The sequence below is a fragment of the Pagrus major genome, chromosome 6 (genome assembly GCF_040436345.1).
Source record: "Pagrus major chromosome 6, Pma_NU_1.0".
Lineage (NCBI taxonomy): Eukaryota > Metazoa > Chordata > Actinopteri > Spariformes > Sparidae > Pagrus > Pagrus major.
Genome location: NC_133220.1, coordinates 5,767,851 through 5,788,687, shown reverse-complemented (window position 1 = coordinate 5,788,687; position 20,837 = coordinate 5,767,851). Strand labels below are relative to the sequence as shown.

The window sequence follows — 20,837 nt, the reverse complement described above, 5'->3', positions numbered from 1 at the left end:
TGGATCAGTGACTTCAGTCACAGCACATTGGACAATGCAGAGGGACAATTTGCGCTGCACCTCTACTGAAGAGCCACAAGAGGTCAGAGTCCTCCACCGAACAACCCACAGGTTTCTGACAATAGTGTTGTGCAGATGTGTGTGTGTGTGTGTGTGTGTGTGTGTGTTTGTGTGTGTGTGTGGTACAGTGAAAATCACCTCATTATCTGGGGACCATTACTGTACAAAATTCTTTCCCAGTCAATAAACTGGATAATTTGCCTCTTAATTCTGAGCTGGATATCAGCCTGTAATGTCCTCTACTCATATCATCTGGTTTAATCATATGTATAAAGCAGAATTCTGACATACTAATTATATCTGATATACTTTAAATGTCTTAATTTTATATTTAACTACTTATTTAATTATTCATGTATTTGTGTGCTTCTCTTTTATGTGTCTGATCAAGGGGAAACAGCCGGGAGAGTTTAACCTGCAGTGAAACTGAGCTGCTGAGTCAGAGTTTCAGTGGAGAGCTGTCGCGTCCTGCTGCATGTTCCAAGTTGAATCCTACTGGAGAAAATGTTGTGGCCATGGACTAAAGTGAAAGTTTTTAATGTCCAGTGCTGGTTTACATGTTGCATAAAACATGTAATCATTAAAATGTAATCTTAAGGGGTCTCCAGTTTATTAAAAAATCATCCTGAAGAGGGGACATAAATGTGAGTGTATGGCAATCCATCCAATAGTTGTGGAGACACTGAGGTCAACACCTGAAGTAATGAGGATGCCAGCCCAGTTGCCAGTTGCCATTATTTTTGTTTCTGCAAACCTGCAAACGTCATATCACTATCAATTTCCATGTATATGGGCTGATTTCATGTCGGGACATGGAGGGGATGGCGGTGGTGTTACACCCGGATGAGACGGACCACTGTTGAGACAATTTCCAGCCACGTTTGTCGTAACAAAACCTGATATTTTTGATGAGATGTTGGGACAATACCAGGCATTTAAAGCCAAAACATGACCTAAAGAGATGTAAAGTTGTACCATAAAGAAATGTAAAGCTTCAACATTGCAACTTTGCAGAAACCTACACTGCCAACATTTATTCTGGGGATTGCGTTGACGATGCAACGCCGGGGAACAAATAAGATATCCGTGCAGTTGTTGAGATGTTTGAGTCTGGATAAAAATGGTGGACCGGCCATAAGAGGGTTAAAAAAAGCACGGTTAAAAAAAACACTGGGATGTGGCCACGGTCAAGTAAACTGGAAACTGTCTCTGGAAAAGAAACTGTGAAGTTAATTGTGAAGACAGGCTGATGACAACAAACAACAGAGAGTCAATAACATCATTTAAATGAACAAAGCAAAGAAATAAATGAAAAGAAAAGAAAAAGGTTATCTTATTTCCATTAACCATGTGTATTTAAGTTCTCGCTGCGTTCATGTTGATGTAATAAAGCCCGAGCTCTTGATGACCCTGAGTAAGCGGGCCATGGGAGGAGGATCTTTTTGTCAGTCTGCTATTTGAACTCAATTTCAAAAAGTTCTCGTTCATTAAAAAGCACTCGATGACGTATTATAATGAAGCTGAGTTCTTGACACCGACTCTGCACTCAACCCGTGTTAAATTGCAGCTTGAAGGGCTTTATATGTGTGTAAAAACCTGAGTCAGTACCTTCAAGGCCAACTCCAGTGTGCGGGAATGTGATTGTGTGTGTGTTTTTGCCATCTTACGCTACGATTGCAGATGTGTGTTCAGAAATCTGCTCTTCCTTCGCCTCGGGGGCAGCTCAGTTTGTACTGGTGAACGCTGTCCTCAATCCGCAGTCGTTAAATGAAGAAGATCCTGTTCCACCCCCTCATCTGTGATGTCACAGCGATGTACGCTGAAGCTCCACAGAGACTCCAATGAGGCAACGTGACAGTGGAGCTGCAGGAGGTGAGTTTCTTCAAGATGTGGACACACAGTTCTTCTTCTGAATACTGAACGGGAAATAAAGTTTAATTAAAGCATCACTTATATATATTTTTTGTATCGACAACAGATCTAATGACTGTATACTGTGAGAAGGGCTGCTCACAGCGATGAAACGACAGACAGTCATCAGCTCTGCAGCTCTGCAAGTCACATGTAGAGCATCTAACAACTCAAGAGCACCATATTTTTTCACGCCATTGGTGGAGACCAAGCCAGAGCAAAAAGAGAATGAATATTCGGTTTATATTCAACAGGTGGGACAGAAACGTGGCCTCAAAGTCATGCTGCTGTCGCTCTGTGTCTGCTGACGATTGTTCGTTAACACATTAGCTTTAACACGTTCAGAAGAAGGCGCAGTGTCAGGCTTTGCATTTGTCAGATTGTTGTGGACTTAAAAAATGAAAATAAATGTAACTCTAGTGTGCTTGAAACAAACTAGCTCATACAAAGTGTCATCTAACCACGTCTAAAGCCAATTTACCTGTTCCTAAGTCGCTCTCAAAGGGCTTTCAGACAGTCTCTCCTCAGAGGCGTTCAGGGTTTTGTAACAGTAAATTACGGTAATAGCTGTGTGAGTGAGTCTGAAAGAGGAGCTCTAATCCAGTGTACTGTCTCACTTCTGGCCACTCGCTGTGTGCTGTGATTGTGCTTGTCAGATGTGCAATTGTCAGACACAGTTTCTCCAGTTCTGACACTGGAAAGGTGGCGGAGGTTTCAGATGCTGTTCGAACCATCTGACGATCACTTTGTCTGAAGCACACTGGCTCGTCCGCCGGTCACAAATGCTTTATAACAACATGTAATATAAAATAATTAAAGAGGGCACGCTTTGAAAACACTGGCCCTGACATTAACTAGTTCCAGCTTGCCAAAAGTTACTAAAGTTTTACATGATTCTGTTGTGTTCGATCCCAAACAGGTAAAATTGCACACGTGTGGCAGGCCTATGAAGCTGTCCGGCCATCTGAGGAAGTCTGTTTGCTGTCTTTTCTCCAACATGTTTGTTCTTTGGTATTCAAAACTTTTTTCTTCAGTTAACACCAGTTATTTAGTGTTGGTTGTGGGCCATTGAAACAACAAGTCCGGGTACGTGTGAGGGCTGGCTCACGTATGCTGCGTCCCAGCGCGTCCTGAAATTAACGGTTCATGTCCGCAGGATGTAATAAGTGTGTGAATGATCAGAGCGGTGTGAGGCCAGTGTGGGGATGTGACAGGGTCAGGAGCCCGTTAACACATCAACAGCAGCAGGTGATAACAATGGGACAACAAACTAACATGCCATCTAGTGGTAACACACATAGCATGTGCGAACGAGTGATTCAAAAGCAAGCAGTGTATATCTCCTGCCTAAATGACTTCAAAACTGAAACTGCATATCTCGTTGCCTCTCACTTTTTTACCTTCAGATCATTCTGACCTTCTCCGTGAGTCACATTCTTTCAATAACAACTGAAAGAGGGATTAGTCATGTGGCTTCCTGTTACTAAAGTCATTTTAGCTCAGAGATTTAACACATCTTTAAATATTAAAATGCTCAACATTTGAAGTACCCTAGTTGCTTATAAGAAGTTCATTCAACCTTCCCAGAGGCCATCAAAACTTGTACTCGCAGCCAAGTAAAGAAACACAATTATACATTAAGTTGAGTGTCTTCAACTTAATGTATTTCAGAACACTTCTAGCCAATTAAAATAAAGAAAGACAGAAATACTGACGGGCCAAAACTTGGATTTAAAGCAGACAGCTGTGTCCCAATTAAGGGCCGTCTTTTGCACACAGCCCAATCATCGATGGACAAACAAAGTCATATTTCTTTAATCAGCGTCCACAGCGGGTAATCTGAACTCCAGAGTTTGCATCAATTTAATTTATATTTTAAGTGACAGCGTTGGGAATTTGTCTCTGTGACAACTTAATTAACAATACAAACATGAGAGCTGTTGCACGTAACACAAGGTCAACGGCGCCTCGCTTTTATCACAGGGGAGCAGTCGAGGACGTTTAGTGTGGTGTCATCTGCCGCCTACGTGCCGCCCTGTGGTTTCACACTCACCTGTCGCTCATCACACGACACACTGCTTTTTGCTCTTCGATATGCAGTATCAGACATAATGACACAGACCAGGTCTTACGAGACAATGACCATGCTGCGTTTACAGGTTTTTAGATTTCAATCTTGATATATTAGGCCCATATTAGTAATGCAACAGACAATAAGGCCAAGTGAACAGTTTTACAGTTTAGTTTAATCACTTTTCCTGCAGACACAGTGCACGGGAACACAGACAGCCATGGTCCACCCACACAGGTGTTCTCACTCACTGTACTTTGCCTGATTAGCCCTCTTCTCAGCACTGTGTGGGCATCAACAGACGGACAGTTTGACACTCTCCTGACACAACTTCTATCTCTTGTCGCATTTGTTTGAGGACGGGAAAACTTGCATATTACTGCTCTACAGCTCCATCTCACTTTGACCTGAGCAGAGGTCTAATTAGAACAACTCAAAGCAGCAGCCTGCGACTTTAAAGGAGCGCTGTGCAGATTTGGGGAAGACATTTTTATCAGAAGAGAAAGATCTTCATTGACTCACGCCTGAGCAAACTCAATAAACTCTCTTTGTTTCCCTAACTGAATAAACAAACTGACCTTAAAGGACAACACAATTTCATACTGTTTTACTTTGTTATTATTTGGCGGACCCTGCCACCTTTCTGGACCTTATTTCCTCTGAGAACATCTTGTTTATTCAGTTATGAATAGAAAAACAGTCTCAGTTTGTATTATTACCTCATTAATATTCATCTGTAACCACTTTTGCATGTCTTTGAACCCTGGGAGGAAGCCAGAGGCAGTGAGTGAACACTGAAAGGTCCTGCCCCGGCCGGGACTTGAACCCAGGACCTTCTTTGTTATTTGCTGCCAGCATGAAGCACTTGTGACAGCACCGCCCACTGTGCCATCATACTTCCCTTAACAAGCTTCATGATCCCGCATTGTCTGACAGCATCACATATATTTTGTATCGCCTTGTTCAATACGACACATTCATCATTAAATATTTCCCCAAAACTTCCTCTTGACATGTTTGCTGTCGTTGAGAATCTGCACCAGAACTTTTTAAAAGAACAGAAGCTCTGTGTGTTTGGCAGTACAGAATGAGTTATCGCCCATCCCACCACAGCTGCAACACCTTGATATGAACTTATATATGTGTACTCATGCACTTATTGGTTCATTTTCTATGTAGCCTGTCTATATACACGTGAGCTTATAAGGGCAGAGATGACGTTATAAAAGATGACAACAGCACCCAGATGTATGAGGGTAAATTGCCTTGGAAATAGGCCAAAAATGTTTTGTCTTGATAAAAAAAAAGAAAAACAATGAACTGAAAATGAACTCAAGAGAGATGATTGCATGCACTGAGAGGAGGACAGAATAGTAAGGGACAAGCAGAGAGGGACAGCAGGCTAAATGAGACGAAATATAGTGAGTACAGAGATGGAGAGACAGCAGGGGTGACACACAGAGGCAAAGATAGAGAGACATAGAGAAAGAGTGGAAGAGAGAGAGAGAGGGAGAGAGGGGTGACTGGACTCTGTTAGTTAGCAGAGCGCGTGAGGCTGAGAGAGAGAGAGAGAGAGAGAGGGAGAGAGAGAGAGGGGAGAGAGACCATTGGTGCCGCAGCGGGACCGACTGTCACACGGACTGTGAGCGGGGTCGTTACCGGAGAGAGCAGCCGCTGCTCGCCGTTTACCGAGAGACACACCGGGGGACAGCAGGAGAAGAGGAACTGAAGAAGAAGAAGAGAAGAAGAAGAAGAAGAAGGAGAAGAAGAAGAAGAAACGGGGGGATCGTTATATTTGCCGTGGCTGCTGTCGCCTGCGTGTCACCACCTCCACCGGACAGGATCTACTCTCTTCATCATCATCACCATCACTCCTCTTCATCATCCCTCCTCATCATCACCACCCTCATCCTCCTCATCCACCAGACCTCTCCTCCACTTCCTCGCCTCCTTCATCACCATGCCGGGCTGGCGGAGGAACCTCACTTTCTGTCTGCAGCGGATGCACGAGGAAGGTAGGAGGGCAAAACAATTTTCATGTGCGCTCCTTGGTTTTTTGCGCCAGCACGTGCGTTGCGTGCCTGCGCCTTGTTGTTTTTTTTCACGCGGACGTTGTGTGTTTGTTTTGCTGCTTAGATTTGTGTTGAAATGTGAGCAGTTTGTTTTCTGGAGACACTTTGACTCTTTCCAGTTTATGCTTCGTGTGTTTTGGGGAGTTTTCTGGATCACTGGAAGTGTGTGTGCAAGCGCGCGTGTTGTTTTGGCGCATGTGTTCAGTGTGCTGATTGAGAAGCACCTGCAGCTTCGGTAATTGTTTGTTTGTGTGTGTGTGTGTGTGTGTGTGCGTGCGTGTGTGTGTGTGCATGGACACGCTTGGTCTGTTGAACCGCGCACTGTGCGCACACGTGTCACCACGGGTTTGTTCCGCCGTTTCAGCAGAGATTGCGCGAGGCTACTGATGCTGGCAGGTCAGGGTGCGTGTGCGTATTTGCGCGCGCGCGTGTGTGTGAGAGAGAGAGGGATAGCGAGAGAACAAGAGAGGGAGAGAGACTGCGTGTTGGTCCTGCAGCATGAACGCAGGAGGAGGCAGACAGTGATGATGTTGGTCAGCTACAGTGTGCACGTGCGTGCGCGATAGTGCGCATATGCGAATGTGTGCAGCTGAGAAAGTGTCGCATGTGAAACAGAGACTGAATGGTGTTGACATGGTGTGGATGAGAGACAGAGAGTTTCTATTATTCTAGGAGCTGTGTGTTTCTCTGGGTTAAGGTCATGTGTGAGCAGAAAGTTGAAGTCAGACTGCACAAGATATTTTTTATATTAGCAGTTAGTTTCAATTATTATTTTCTGTTTTAAGAGAAAAAAAAAACATAAATTGTGTTTCCTTATCAATATCTGTACACATTCATGCATGAAAATGAGATAAACTGATCAATAATGGCAGGGGTGTCCACCTTTTTTCCCTTGGAGGGCCAAAACTGAAACTTAATGATGGACCATGGGCCGAGAGCAGGCACCTATATGTATTGTGATGTATTGTTAAGATACAAAATGGAAACTGTACGGAAGCCCTGAGAGGCAAAAATTCTGGAAGACAAAAAAAAATGTGGGTAACTGAAGTCTGACCTTAATTGCTTTCGCTCTTGTGTTTATGACCTAAGAACACATTAATGGGATAATCTTTTTCTAAATTCTTATTTTTCCCTTCAGGGCTTCCGTACTTTGACCCAAAGTTAACGTAATTGGCCGACTCCTGCACAAAGTGTCACTCTGCCCACAGTGCTCAGATGATGAATAATAATTAATAATAACTAGGTATCCTTAAAGAGCATTTTATCTCACAATAACCTACAAAAAATCATGTGAAAATCTGGTTTTTGTGTGTTCCCGTCCCTCCACTGCAGCTCGGCAAGGAGACGCTGTCCAGGGAAACACAATAATACAGACAGTGAATGTATTCTTGAAAGAGAATCTCTTGTAAGCAAAAGCTCATTTGCATTTTAACTTTCCATGTTTCTTTTCACATTTTATAGCCTCAAGCGGAAGTTTGTCGGAGCTGTGCTAATAACTGAGCGACTGTGATTAAATTCTTCTCGCAGCTGAAAACAACTTGAAAGAGTGCGGCGCTGACTTAAAGTCTGAGTAGCTGAATCCTTGAAAATGAGCTGCGCATTGTTACCCACTATATGTGTACACATAAACACCACGCATTCGGATGTGTAGTAGAGTGCCTGTTTGTGGACACTACTCTCAGTCTGGGGATGTTTTTCATGGTTTGAGCTCGGCCTCTTTGTGGAGACATAACAAAGCCCCTGTGCACAAATCCAGGTCTGTAAAGAAATGGTTTTCTGAGCTTGGTGTGGAAGCACTGGCCTGCATAGAGCTCCGACCTCAACCCCATCCAACATCTTTAGGATGAACTAGAAAAGCTGAGCGCGAGCCAGACCAGCATCAGTGGCCGGCCTCATTAAAGCTCTGGCTGAATGGGAGCAAAATCCTTGCAGCCAAACTCTGGTGGAAGAGCCAGAAGAGTGGAGGCTTTTATACCAGCAGATTAATCATTTTGGAATGAGACACATGACAATCACACCAGAGAAGTAATGTTTGGATGTGCACGTTGGTCATGCAGTGTAAATGATCTACTATCTACTATCCTGTGGGATCTGGCATTGGGATTTGGCAGTGGATCGTTTGGGTCCTCCATGGATTGGACTTGTTCAGGCGTGTCTCACAGAGGCTCTATCAGATTGGGATCTTGGGAATTTGGGGGCCAAGTCGACACATTGGGCTCTCTGTCATGTTCCGCGGGTCATTTCTGAGCAGTTTTTGTGTAGTAGCAGAGTGCATCGTCCTACTGGGGCGAGTGCCGTTGCTGTGAGGTTGTGTACTTGGTCTACGGTGGTGTTTGGATGGCTGGTGTGTGTCAGGTGACGTTCACACGGATGCCAGGACCCACGGGTTCACAGCAGAACAATGCATTTTAACAAGATGATCAATGCTATTTACTTGGTTAGTGGTTTTTATATTGTGGCTGATCGGTGTATATATATTCCTGAACAGACTTAATACAAGAATGTATTCATTTCAGATCTCCCAATTATTAATCCAGCCATTAAGAACAACAGCTACTTTCAAAACCATTGCAACAGCCATGAAAGCTAGTTGGAAAGCACTTCAGATTGCAAAAATTCAAATACAAAGCTTCCCATGGTACACCCGTATGGAACAACTGTCAAAAAAATGCAGAATCCTGAAGAAAGACGACGTTTCGGTTTCTAAACGGGAACAAGATCTCACTCCCTGTTCCAAACTGGTGTCTGGACTGATAAGTGTGATATAAACCTTTACTAGGCCTCTAACATACACCACATAAGGTGTTTCAGGCTTTTTAAAATGGGACTCAAGGAACCAGACATGCACACACTGCTCACAAAACTCAGCAGACACTCACCTGCACGCCACCCAGCGCTTTGCAGCTATTAATCACTTTTGGTAGCAAGTCACTGATCAACTGACGCACACGCTGGGCTGCTGCATCCGTCTCACCCTGCAGTGCTTCATACAGGTGACTAATCGCTTCCACAATTCTCCTCCCCACAATAGTAATCGCCTAAAACACATGTAGACTGGACCTTGACAGCCATCTTAACTCTAATTAGAAACCAATCTTTGTCCCACCCTATTTCAGCTTACCTTCACCGCCTAAAAAAATCACCCTCATATAGCTGTCAGGTATTTGTTCCATTGTGTTCCCTGCCGATGGTCGTATTGTGCATCACCTATAAAAAGTCATTTGTTCCATCATTGTTGTGTACTAGCAGACCATGTACCCTATAACCCTGTGAGGATGTTTATCTCCTGATAGAAAATCCTCTGCATGTTTACTTAATCTGTGTGTGTGTGTGTGTGTGTGTGTGTGTGTGTGTGAGGTAGCGCACGGCAAAGTGGGAATAGGTGTGTAGGCGCAGAGTTTGTGTGCGTCAGGGGGAAAGGCTATATTTATGTGTGTGCGACTAAGTGGAAATGGTGTTTGCCCAAGATGAGTGTGTGTGTGACAGAGAGAGATGGGGCGAGCAAGAATGATGTTTGTTTATGATGCGTGTTTGTGTGTGTGAGAGGAGAGAGAGCGAGAGGGGCGAGACACGGAGAGAGAGATGGTGAGAGAATTGCGTTTGCTCATGGTGTGTGAGGAAGTGGGCGAGATGCAGCTTTTCTAAATTAGTATGCTGGATACACAGTGACCCTGCTGTCCAATGATAACTGCCTTATGGACCTATGAATGGCTGTATGAGCACCCTAATTGAACCAGTCCTTCATTTTTAATGGGGGGGTCTGGTTAAAATCTGTGTGACGGAGGTGAGTACATCCTCTGCTTTATCAAGTGCCTTATGGCCGGCCCGTTCTCACTCCCAACGCTTCAGATACAGCAGCCTGGTCAGTGGCCCTCTGCATCTAAGGTTGATGCTGTCGCTTCTTGAAGCGCTCCTCTATTGCAGTAGTAAAGAAACCGAGTCCCAGGATGGGTGCTTGTGTGGGTCATAGGGTTAAGGTTCAATTCGAGAGTGACTTTTTGTTTTTGCGTAAATTTACGTAAGATAGGTTACTTCCACGACTTGCGTTACAAGACCGAATGTAGTTATTTTAAAGGAACAATATCTGAGAATTTTGGTTTAAAACATTCAAGACTAAAGTAGTCAACAGGATGTGAAGGAATTACAATTTTGATGTTTTAACGTCTATGTATTGTGTTGCAAAGCATGTTTAGCAGGCTAAACAGCTAGCCCACCAAGCCCTCGGTGTAAACACCAACACTCAATTGGTGCTCTGAGCCCCGCAGTCTGCACTGCTAGCTGCACCGCTGTCAGAGCTCACTAGCTAACAGCAGCTACAATTAGCAGCAGTCTGAGGTTACTCTGGTGATCTGCTGCTCTATATTCGTCGGTGGCCAATTCTTACATATTGCATCTTTAACCCAAAGTATGATCCTTCCCCAACCTGAACCAAGTAGTTTTGGTTCCTAAACCTAACACCAAACTGCGACTTTTTGACAGCGGTAGTTTTATTCCAAAAGTCATAATACGTCATATAATGTGAGCTGTTTGTCATCACACTTTATTTTGAAAGTCTAAGCAGATATTGTATATTATGTATTGTTGCTAGCTTGACCATGAAGCCTTTATTTTTAAAGTCTCAACAGACGTAGCACATAACGTATTATTGCTTATTTGACCGTGGAGCCCTTCACATGCAAAACTGGCGCTAGAGGGGCACGTAGAGCGTCGTTGTCTGAATCTTAAGGCCACTGACCAAGCTGCTGAATTTGATGAATTGGGAGTGAGAATGTGTTTCTGCAGCTGCTCTTAAGCCAGGTACTAAACTCTCCGCTGCGCCAGTGGAGCTGCTCAGTGGCAGAAGAGTACATCATTACTCCAAGGTTAGAGTCGTACACAATGCAACACTGATTGGCAGTAAACACCATAATGTAACCCATCAGTAAAGCTTCCCTTCCTCAAGTAAATAAATCAAGCTGTGGAAAAAGAACCTGATCAACCTGGTTCTGTTTGATAAAGAACAGGACAAACCTTCAAAGGAAATACACAAGAAGAGGCAGAATGAAAAACATAGGTAGAGATATTGACCTTTTTTTACACCAACATTTTGGCCTATCTGACAGTTTTTTAAAACACAGGTAAACCTGCTTGAAATAGGCAATTGACTCATTTGCCAGGAGACAAGTTTGCTTTTATGTTGTATAGCGGTCAATGTCATGAATGTTTAGAAAGCAGTAGAAAGCAGCATGAAGGCCGGTTGTTACGGTGGCTCCATTTATATATCTTTTAGTTCAGCCTCTCTTTCAAACTCAATGCTGACTGAATGATGTTTGAGTGTTGCTTTAACACATGAATGGAAAACTATTAAAGAGTAGCCTCAGAGTGTCGTCCCGAAAAATAGCATGTCCGCCTGAGTGTCAGGTTTCCATCGCTGCCAATCGGAGCTGGTGCCAATACATTTCTGTGACTACTGCAGGGTCATCTGACCCGAGGATGAACGTAGACTGTAGCCATTTACACTAAAGACGGAGCCGTGTGTTGGTGGGGTTTCTGTCCAGTATGAAGTAGGGCTGCAACTAACAACTGTTTTAATTGTTGATTAATCTGTAGATTATTTTCTAACTCACTTGATTAGTTGTCTGATCTGTAAAATGTCGGAAAATGATGAAAACATCATTGTTTTTCCCAAAGAACTCAAAGATATTCAGATTCCTGTCAGCAAGGAGTAAAGAAACCAGAAAATATTAACATTTGAGAAGCTGGAATCAGACAGTTTGTGATTAATTTAATAGCTGACAACTGATCAATTAATGGGTTAATTGTGGCAGAACAGTGTGTTTAAGTAAAATAAGAAACACAACTACCTCACGAACCAAACATGAAAATAGTAACGTAGAGATGAGGAGTGGAACGGAGAGCTGGACTAACAATTCACCAGATAGACAGAGAGATAAATAATACAACGTTGATGGAAAAGAAAAAAGTCTGTAGTTGTGTATATAATCATGTTGCTTTGTATGTGTGTGCGCACACTTAAAAGGAAATGATAACCAATGCATTTCTAAGTAGCTTCGCCGCCGTCGTGTAACAACTGTTTGATTCGAACATCTCATTCTCCTGTTGAAGGACAGGTTATGGATGAGCAAGTGTGTCACTGTGTGTCTCTGTGTGCAACACTTATCCATCTTGAAGACGATGTGGGGAAACTTAAGGGTACAAAAAATAATGGCCTCCATGATTTGCATGAACGACGGGGAGAAAGAGAGGAGGGAGAGAGAATGAGAGGGGACAAAAAGGCAAAATGAAGAGCGAGGCTGAGTGATAGAGACCTGAGAGCGAGCGAGAGAGAGTCATGAGAGAGAAACAGATAAAAAGAGAGGGGAGTGTGAAGGAGAAAGATAGAAGGGCCTGGTTTGTAGTCCTTATCAGTTGAAGGAAGAGATCCCATTAATCAGGAGACTAGAAGATCAAATAATGTGCTGGTTAGTGGAGAGCAAGGCTGCGATTGTATGTGTGGGTGTGTGTTATAAACTGTGTGTGTGTGTGTGCGATTTAGCTCCAACCCCAAAAACCCCTTTTAATAAGGCTTAGTTGTGTTATCGCTGATGGACGGGGAGGGGGAGCGAGAAGACAGGAAGAGGAGGAGAGGAGGAGGTCAGAGGAGGAGACAGGAGAGAATAAGGAGAGGAAATGCATGAGTCAGAGGGCAGAACACAGCGCTGAAGGTGCTGCGGGCCACGTTTAACTTCAGTAAACCATTAGCGTGTTTATTTATAGGTATTAGTATAATTACCAAATGAGACTATCAGTGAGAAATTAAGCAGTGTCTGCTGAGGGATTTTCTCACTTAAGTATATATTAACATCCATGACTGTGGTGACATTATTCACCAGTCGTTTATCAATTATTATTCTGGGAGGAAGTGACACCATAGAAATGTTAATAATGGATGGCCGTGTCAGTTAATCACGAGGCTGACAGGTCGATTTCCGGCTGTTCACACAACAAAAACACGCAAAACACTGAACCCTTCCAGCGCCTTGAATGGTAGCTCGCTGCCATCGGTGTGTGAATGTGTGCGTGCATTAAGGAGTGAATGAGAGGCACATTTGGGGCTGCAATTTACAATTATATTCATTATCGATTACTTCAGCCAATTGTTTTTTTTTTACAAATAATCAACGTGAAGTGTGAAGTCTGTATAATATGTCCAAAAATATATGGTCTTTAAGTTGCTTCTTTTGTAGGTGTGATACATCGATTCGGATCAATATATCGATTCAGTGATCAACGAGCCAACAGCATCGATGCAAAGTAAAAACATCGATTCATATTGCCGCCAACGTTAAGATAGGCCTTTATTTTGAAATTCCCGCGGCATGTCTTCGTCACCATTTCCATTCATATGCAGCTCCTTTCTAAACAGTGCTTTCTTTTTTTTATTATAAAGAATAGATTGTTTTCCATTTAAATGTCCATTGATGAAATAACATTTTCACTGTCGAGTTCAGTTGTAAAATTGTCAAATCATATTTTAGTTGCTGTTTGTGATTTGATATAAATGTAATTGATTGTGTTAAATGGGCATATGATGTCATCTCATAAATCAAATATCGTATCGTCCAAAGAATATAAGGGGAATATAAGAATATAATATCTTATCGTGATGAAACTTGCGATTTACACCCAAGGACTCTTCATGTTCTGTCATAAGAAACAAAGAAAGCAGCACATTCTCAAGATTTAGAAGATGGAACCAGCAATATATAACTTTTTGGGCTTAATCAATTCTTCTTTCTTTTTTTTTTTTTAATCTTTTTTTAATCAAATAATCATCACAGCTCCAGGCAAATTATACGACATACTGCAATCTTTAAGTAGTGCACTGATCTGCAACAGCTGGTCACCCCACATACCAGAAAGTCTGATGGAAAGGTAACAAGAATCATGAGAAATCTCTATTTTTCATCAGTTTTGCTTGATAAGTATATTAATCATTAATGGTTCATTAATACGCTACAAATTATTTTCATAGTTTCCCCGGTGGGTTAGGGTACATTTTGAAAAGCATTGTATGTCTGCATCTGGCAGTGGGCCATCTTGCTAAGAGCAGGCATAATGAAATGTGCACAGGAGAGACTTGATCTTCTCTGCAATAAAATCTATGTGCATGTATCGGCGTCGGCAGTTTGAAAAAATGAGTTGGAGGATACGAGTTGTCAGCAAAATCGTTTATCCCTAATGTTTGTGGTTCGGGGCCGGAGCTGCACAGAGATACAGTGGTTCATCCCACAGTCCAGTGACATGTTATTGTTAAGTTCCTCTGACTTCTACAAAGGTGTGAATGAGAGCATGAATGGTTGTTTGTGCCTGTGTCAGACCTTGACTGGCGACCTATCCAGGCTGTTCGCTCACTGACGGCTGGGATCGACTCCAGCCCCTTCAAAGGATACCTGGGGATTGCGAACGAATGGATGGATATTGGACTGTTGGTTGGACAAAACAAGCTACATAGAGATTGCATTTGTCTGTGCCTTTCTCAGTATTGTCTGCTGTTTATTGAAAGGATGAATCGATAACAGTATTCAGAGAAAAACAACAGATTAATCAATCGTGTAAAAAATTGTATGTTGCAGCCCAAAAGAACACTGTACACTACAATGCCCCTAAGCCCCATTATTGACAGTGGAAAAGATGCCCTTGACTTCAATGATCCATTTTTTTTCAATGCAGTTACTCGTCGTGTGTTAAGGTGATTCAACTAAGTGTAATTCCCATCCAAGCCCTGAAATTGCTCTGTCAATCTGTCAAAGATATCTGCCCTCCTACTGAACGATTCTGTAACGCTTGTGTCCGACAGACAGCTCTCATTTGTTGGCAGTAATCATACCTTGCGACAATCAATTTTCCAATGATATATTGATGTCTGAAAATGCCACATGCAGCACCTCAGGCCGTATAGGTCACATGATGGCAGCAGCCGAGATACGTCCATCACTGATCGATGTTGAAATGTTCTTTAGTAAGACACTGAACTCACAGCTGCTCGCTGATTGTGAAGTGCTCTCAGTGAGAGCCTCGGCTCCATGCAGGCAAAGAAACATGCAATCAGCGAAGTTATCTGAGCGGCTCAGGGAGGCTTCAAATAATTTGTTTGCGCTTGTTCTTAAGAATCTGAGATCTCAGATGCTGCAGAACAAACACAGACAACATGTTCTCTGATATCAGATCGGCTTGAATGTGAGCGAGCTCGACGATAACGCAAAGTGACACTCAGAACAGAATAAAGTGTGTACGTGTCTGATTATAAACAATCTGTCAGTGATGGATGCTTGTCAAACACCAGAGAGGAGGCAGAGGGTATCTTGTAGGCGCTTGTTTTGTTTGGGTGTGGGTTGTTAAAGATTTGAGATAGCGTGTTGTCGCTCTTCAGTACACTCGTGCAAAGGAGGGTGAAATGGCTTTACAACATAATACCTATGAAGTGTTTTCCTGTGGAGGAAGAGGCAACACTGAAGCTTGTGACACTGCTACCTTGGGTGTTGCACAGCACTTGGAATTTACATCCCGACAGTATACTTGAAGTGCAAATTGTTTCGAGCTCTAAAACGGTATTCTGCTGATCTGTCACAGGGTGTGAATCCACAGAACGTAATTGATGCCGCTAGGGCTTTCTTTCTGAAAACAGTGAAAACAGACAATGTAGTTTGATGATGTTGTGAAGTCGCACGGGATCATGGGAGTTGTTGTCGTCAATGTCAGTGACAACGTTCACAGATCAGTCATGTCTGCTGACTTCCTTACTCACTCTCTGATATATCATTGGATCTCTCCCGGAAAGTTATAGTGAGATGTGACAGAAAGAAACGCACCATTACAATGGTACTCAGTAGAGTGCATACCTCCGCCAAAGCCCAAGAGTCTCCTTTTGTATTCACTCATAGATACCAGCCACCTAAATATGTCTTTTTTTTCATCACGATCCTGACATTATTCCCTGAAAAATTCATAAGAAAGTGTGAAAAGGCCCTATTTCGCAATGTTAAAGAAAGTGAGAAAAAAATGTGTCCCTTTTATCTGGAACCGCACCAAAAGTTAAAGGGGTCCATTCTGGGCCGAGACCTATCCTCCATCCAAGTCTTGTCGAAATGCATTCAGTACTTTTTGTGTAATCTTGCTGACAAACCAGCCAATCAACAAAAAAAAAAAATCAGACACGGGTGAAAATATGGTAGAAGAAAGGGAAGAATTACAGATTTCTCTGGGTTTGAACTTTGTTGGAATGTTTTAATAAAAAGTAAGTACACAACTCAACAAAATATTTCAATCAGGAGAGACTCATATTTTTTTAGATTCATTGCCATGCGTACAAAAGAGAGTTTGGCAGTCAGACTCCATCGTGATGAAGTGATATTTGGGGAGGTGATGAAGCTGTGCGCGGAATAGGTAACCTCCCGATGGAGTCTAGACACTGGTGGTGGTGGTGATGGAGGAAGAAAGATCCTGGACATCTGACGACGGGGGGAGTTGATTCTGGTGAGTTGAACCTAGCCATCGGATGAAGAGCTGGAGGAGGATGGGGTGGAGGAAAGTCACATGAATGCCATGGTCAGGTAAATGGAGGGAGCAGGAAAGGAGCAGAAAAAATTGTCTTCCTAATTGAGCTCCATATAACCATGGTCTAAATATGTTAATGCAGAAATGTAAATTTAATATCTTAAACCAATAAGCCTGGAATCTTAGAAACCATGTCTTATTTCCAGGGATGTAGTATGGGGATGTGTGTAGCATCGTGGCTTTCCTTCAGCAGATATGTATCAGTTCTTGTTTATGAGTTATGCAATGACGAATCGGCTTTGAGCCGAGCTCCCTGCACTCACTCTGCCTCCAAACCAGCGGCGAGTGCAGCTTAGACCGCCTGTCATGTGGAGGTAGCCTCAGGCACATGGTTTCATCCTGTTTGTCCCTGTAGTGTCTCCACACTGAGGTAGCATTTGGAGAGCATATTGTGTCCATGCATTTCCTGGATGTTTGCGGGGGACAGAACACCAGAAGTGGTTTGTTCAAATATGTACATGTGTAATTAGTTATCAGTCCGTGAGAGAGAGAGAGAGAGAGAGAGAGAGAGAGAGAGAGAGAGAGAGAGAGAGAGGCAGTTTGAAATGAAGAAAGAGCAAAAGGGTAGAGATTTTCTGAATTCTTGTGAAATAGGTCAAATAGGACGATGTGTGAGAGGATAAAGTAACATGCGGTTTTTCAGTCTGTTTTTTTTTTATTCTAGACAATTTTGATTGATCTCTTCTTTCACTGCTCCAGTGAGAACCAGTCCCTGAACCCCATCAGTGTTACTGCCTCAGTCTACCTGATTGATCTACAGATTACTTCACAGGCACATTACCCAGATAAACAACAAACAGGTTGTTTGTCAGAGCCTTCCAAAATGACCCAGAAGACTGCTGCAAAATGACTGCATTCACATTTTCTGACTCCTATAGTTATGGTCTCGTTCAGTTCAGGCGGCTTAAACCACTTGGTTAAGTTTCGGAAAAAGATTGTGGCCATGGTTATGGAGAGCAAGTGACTGCCATCGGTTTGTTGTTAGGAGACGGGGTGCAAACCCTCGTTTCTTATGTGAGAGTCAGCTGTTTGTTAAATAATCCAACCCGACCTCCTCCCCAAAGGGTTTTTTTGTGACTGTATCACAGTGTCATGCTATTGAGAGAGGCCAGTGCAATTCCGCAAAAGTTGATAGACTTGCAAGAGACACATTCAAGAAGCGCTGGTCTGAATCGATGCAACTTGATACCATCTTTCATTTGGCCCTTGCAGCCTTGTAAACTCACACACATCCCACAGTTTATAGTTGAGCCTTTCCATTAAAAAGTTTGTGGTGCCCGAGCCCGAGTCGAGGTAACCCTAATGACATACGCAGTGTTGTGTTCACAGACTGTAAAGTTGTCCCTCCAGAATACTTTCACAGGGTGAGTAGTACTCCCTTCAACATGTAAAATGACCCAAGTTTTTTGGGATACAACTGGGAAATTTGGTCCCCAGTTGATTACTTACATTAAGATACATGTCCAGAACAGAAATGTGGACTAAAATAACCAACTTAATGTGTATCATGGAATTTATAAACTTTTCTGAAAAGAGTCAAATATGCAAGCAAAATAGTCGAGAATATCAAAATTGACCAGCGCATGAAAAAGAAAAATCTGGATTTCACCTAAATTAATAATGCCCATGGTTTTGGTTGCAACCTCAAGATTTTCAGCGGCCCCCTTTGGCCACCCTAAGAAACATTTCTAGGGACGCCCCTGCTATGACCCCACAGTGAAGCTGGATGGAAGATGGAGACTACATGTCTCTCTCTGAAGAAGGGGGATGATCAGGGTTTCAGGGTTATACTGAAATAAAATAAATAACATACTAGCTTCTAATTAAAAAGAATTTCTGACTTAAGCGACTCCTGTGGGTCACAAATGTCATTACACATGGGGGCATTCAATCTAAAATGCTGAAATGTGTCACCAGTCAGCACCACAGCTATAGAAATTACCATTTTTAGCAATGCAAGTTCCAGTTAATTTCACAGGGCATTTGTTTCACCACAACAGCAGCGTGTCACAGTGTAGGTTAGTGTATTGATTGAATTGTGAGGTTCAGGGGTTAGAAAGCAAATGTAAGTGACGGGTAATATTTTAGTGTCAAATGTTACACAATGCAGTGTATTATGAGTCCTAATCTTGTTTGTAGTCAGTGTATCTGTGAATTGTAATCTTGTTAATGTGTTTTTTTGTGGACCCTGGAAAAAAAAAGCCATTACCTTGGCATTTTCTGATGATGGAAAAAAAAGAATGTCCTCACAAAAATAGCACCGGCAACCCGTGTGTGTGTGTTTGTGTGCATGCATGTGTGTGTGTGTGTGCGTGATGCGTGTTGAAGGCATGTAGCCGTAGGTTAGCAGTGGGCGAGAGCGGTAACGCTGCTTCAGTCATAATAGGATCTGACGATGACTCATGCACAGCAAAAACAACAAACGCTCCTCTCTTCCCTCCTCTCATCTTCTCTTCCTCTTTGCCGTCTCATCTCAGGCTTCCTTTTCTTAGTTCTTTTCCCAGTCTCCTTTGATTCGTTTCTTTTCTTTTTCTGTCTCCTCTCTTTTATCGTCTCTTTCCACCTCCTCCTCTCTCTTTTCGTATCTCATCATGCATCGTTCCCTGTTGCATCCGAACTGTTGGCTGTGTTTCCTGTCTTCTTCCTGTCTCTCTTCTTTCCTCAATTTTTGCAGCTTTCCTCTCCTGTGGCAGCCTTTTTTTTTGCCTTCCTCATACTTTTTCATCCCTTTCCATTTTTTATTACTTCTCTTTTAATCCCATCTCTTCAATTATTTTTTATTTTCTTCCTTTGCTTTGTTTTTCTTGTCTTTTTCCCCATTAATCTCCTGCTGATTTACTTTCCTCCCCTCTACTCTTCAATCTCTTAAAGTAAAACAGACATAATGTCTAGATGATGCCTCGTTCGCTGCCAAAGTGCCTGATCGAGTCAGCAAATTTGCATCCGCTTATATGAAATGATAAATACAACGATGGATAAACTCTGACCCCGATGTCAGCAGTCCCACTCTGCTCACCTGCAACTCTCCTGTAACAGCTACAGTCTTGCTGCTGTTGTCTTTTCATAGAGCATTTAACAAGCTCAGTCTCCACCTCAGCATCCATCTTCAGTCTAACTTGGAAAGTTATTCTCGTCACCCCCTGATCTTGGTTGTGCTGAGCTTGGTGAACAAAGGAATGAAGGATGCACAAGGTCATAGCCTTGACTGAGACTTGAGTGGTTTTCTTTTCCCCACAGTCGGCATTAAATTTCGGTTTAATGGAATTACAAATGGATGGTGTTTGTCTGTTTTAGACTGATGATCGGACAGAGCCACTGATTTGTTTCTCTTCATTCACTGTGGCTGACACTAGAGCTGTGAAAATAATAACAATAAGATGCAGCGCAGTGCAGACCTAGAAGATTCTGCATCTATGCCGAGACAGAGCATAATCAGGGGGCTTGCAGTGCATGTTGACTGTTGATTTTCTGGCCTCAGCTGGACAACAAAGTTGTGAAACTACGTTGCAGCGTTATTGAATTGTGAGTGAGCATAACGCTAAAGTTAAGTTAGGAGATAGGACGGAGGGAGCTGGATGTCACTATGTTGTAGCTCAGGAGGTAGAATGGGTTGTCCAGTAATTGGAAGGAAGCTGGTTCAATTCCCGGCCCCCCTGGCTGCGCGTCGAAGCATCCTCGAGCAAGATACTGAACTGCATGGCAGCCTTTGCCATCAGTGTATGAATGTGTGTCCATTTACCATTTCCAGTCTTCACAGAATCTTCAGTCAAATTTATTCCTCCCCTTGGAAATAGAAGTTTGACAGAAAACTAAGAAGAAAAAATCATAGCACAAAGCCCAGAAATGTTCCAGAACTTTCAGAGATATTCAGCCTCCATCAGTGGATGGAGTTAACATTTCATATTGCAGTTTAAATGTTACTTTTATGGTTGATACCGATACCAGTATCTGAATTGCCTCCGATATTGCCAAAAATTCTGGGTCAGCCATCAGTGAATATGCTAATCTGTGCACCGATCCGATGCCACGTGAATTAGTATCCCAGAAAAGGAACCCTGCTTGTGTGCAACTTAACTAGCCAATATCCATAAACGCAAATGACTTGTGTAACTTCAAGCACATTTAAG

The 20,837-nt window shown here is 42.8% G+C and overlaps 1 protein-coding gene across 2 annotated transcripts in view; it reads left to right on the top strand.

Moving 5' to 3' along the window:
- Positions 1–5,919: 5,919 nt before the first annotated feature.
- The window catches only part of LOC140997667 (glutamate receptor-interacting protein 2-like), a 273,676-nt gene continuing 258,758 nt past the window's right edge, over positions 5,920–20,837 (top strand). For both annotated transcript variants that reach the window (XM_073467633.1, XM_073467634.1), the window contains exon 1: positions 5,920–6,057. In XM_073467633.1, the coding sequence (XP_073323734.1) occupies positions 6,003–6,057 (55 nt within the window). In that variant the 5' untranslated portion in view covers positions 5,920–6,002. The remainder of the gene's footprint in view (positions 6,058–20,837) is intronic.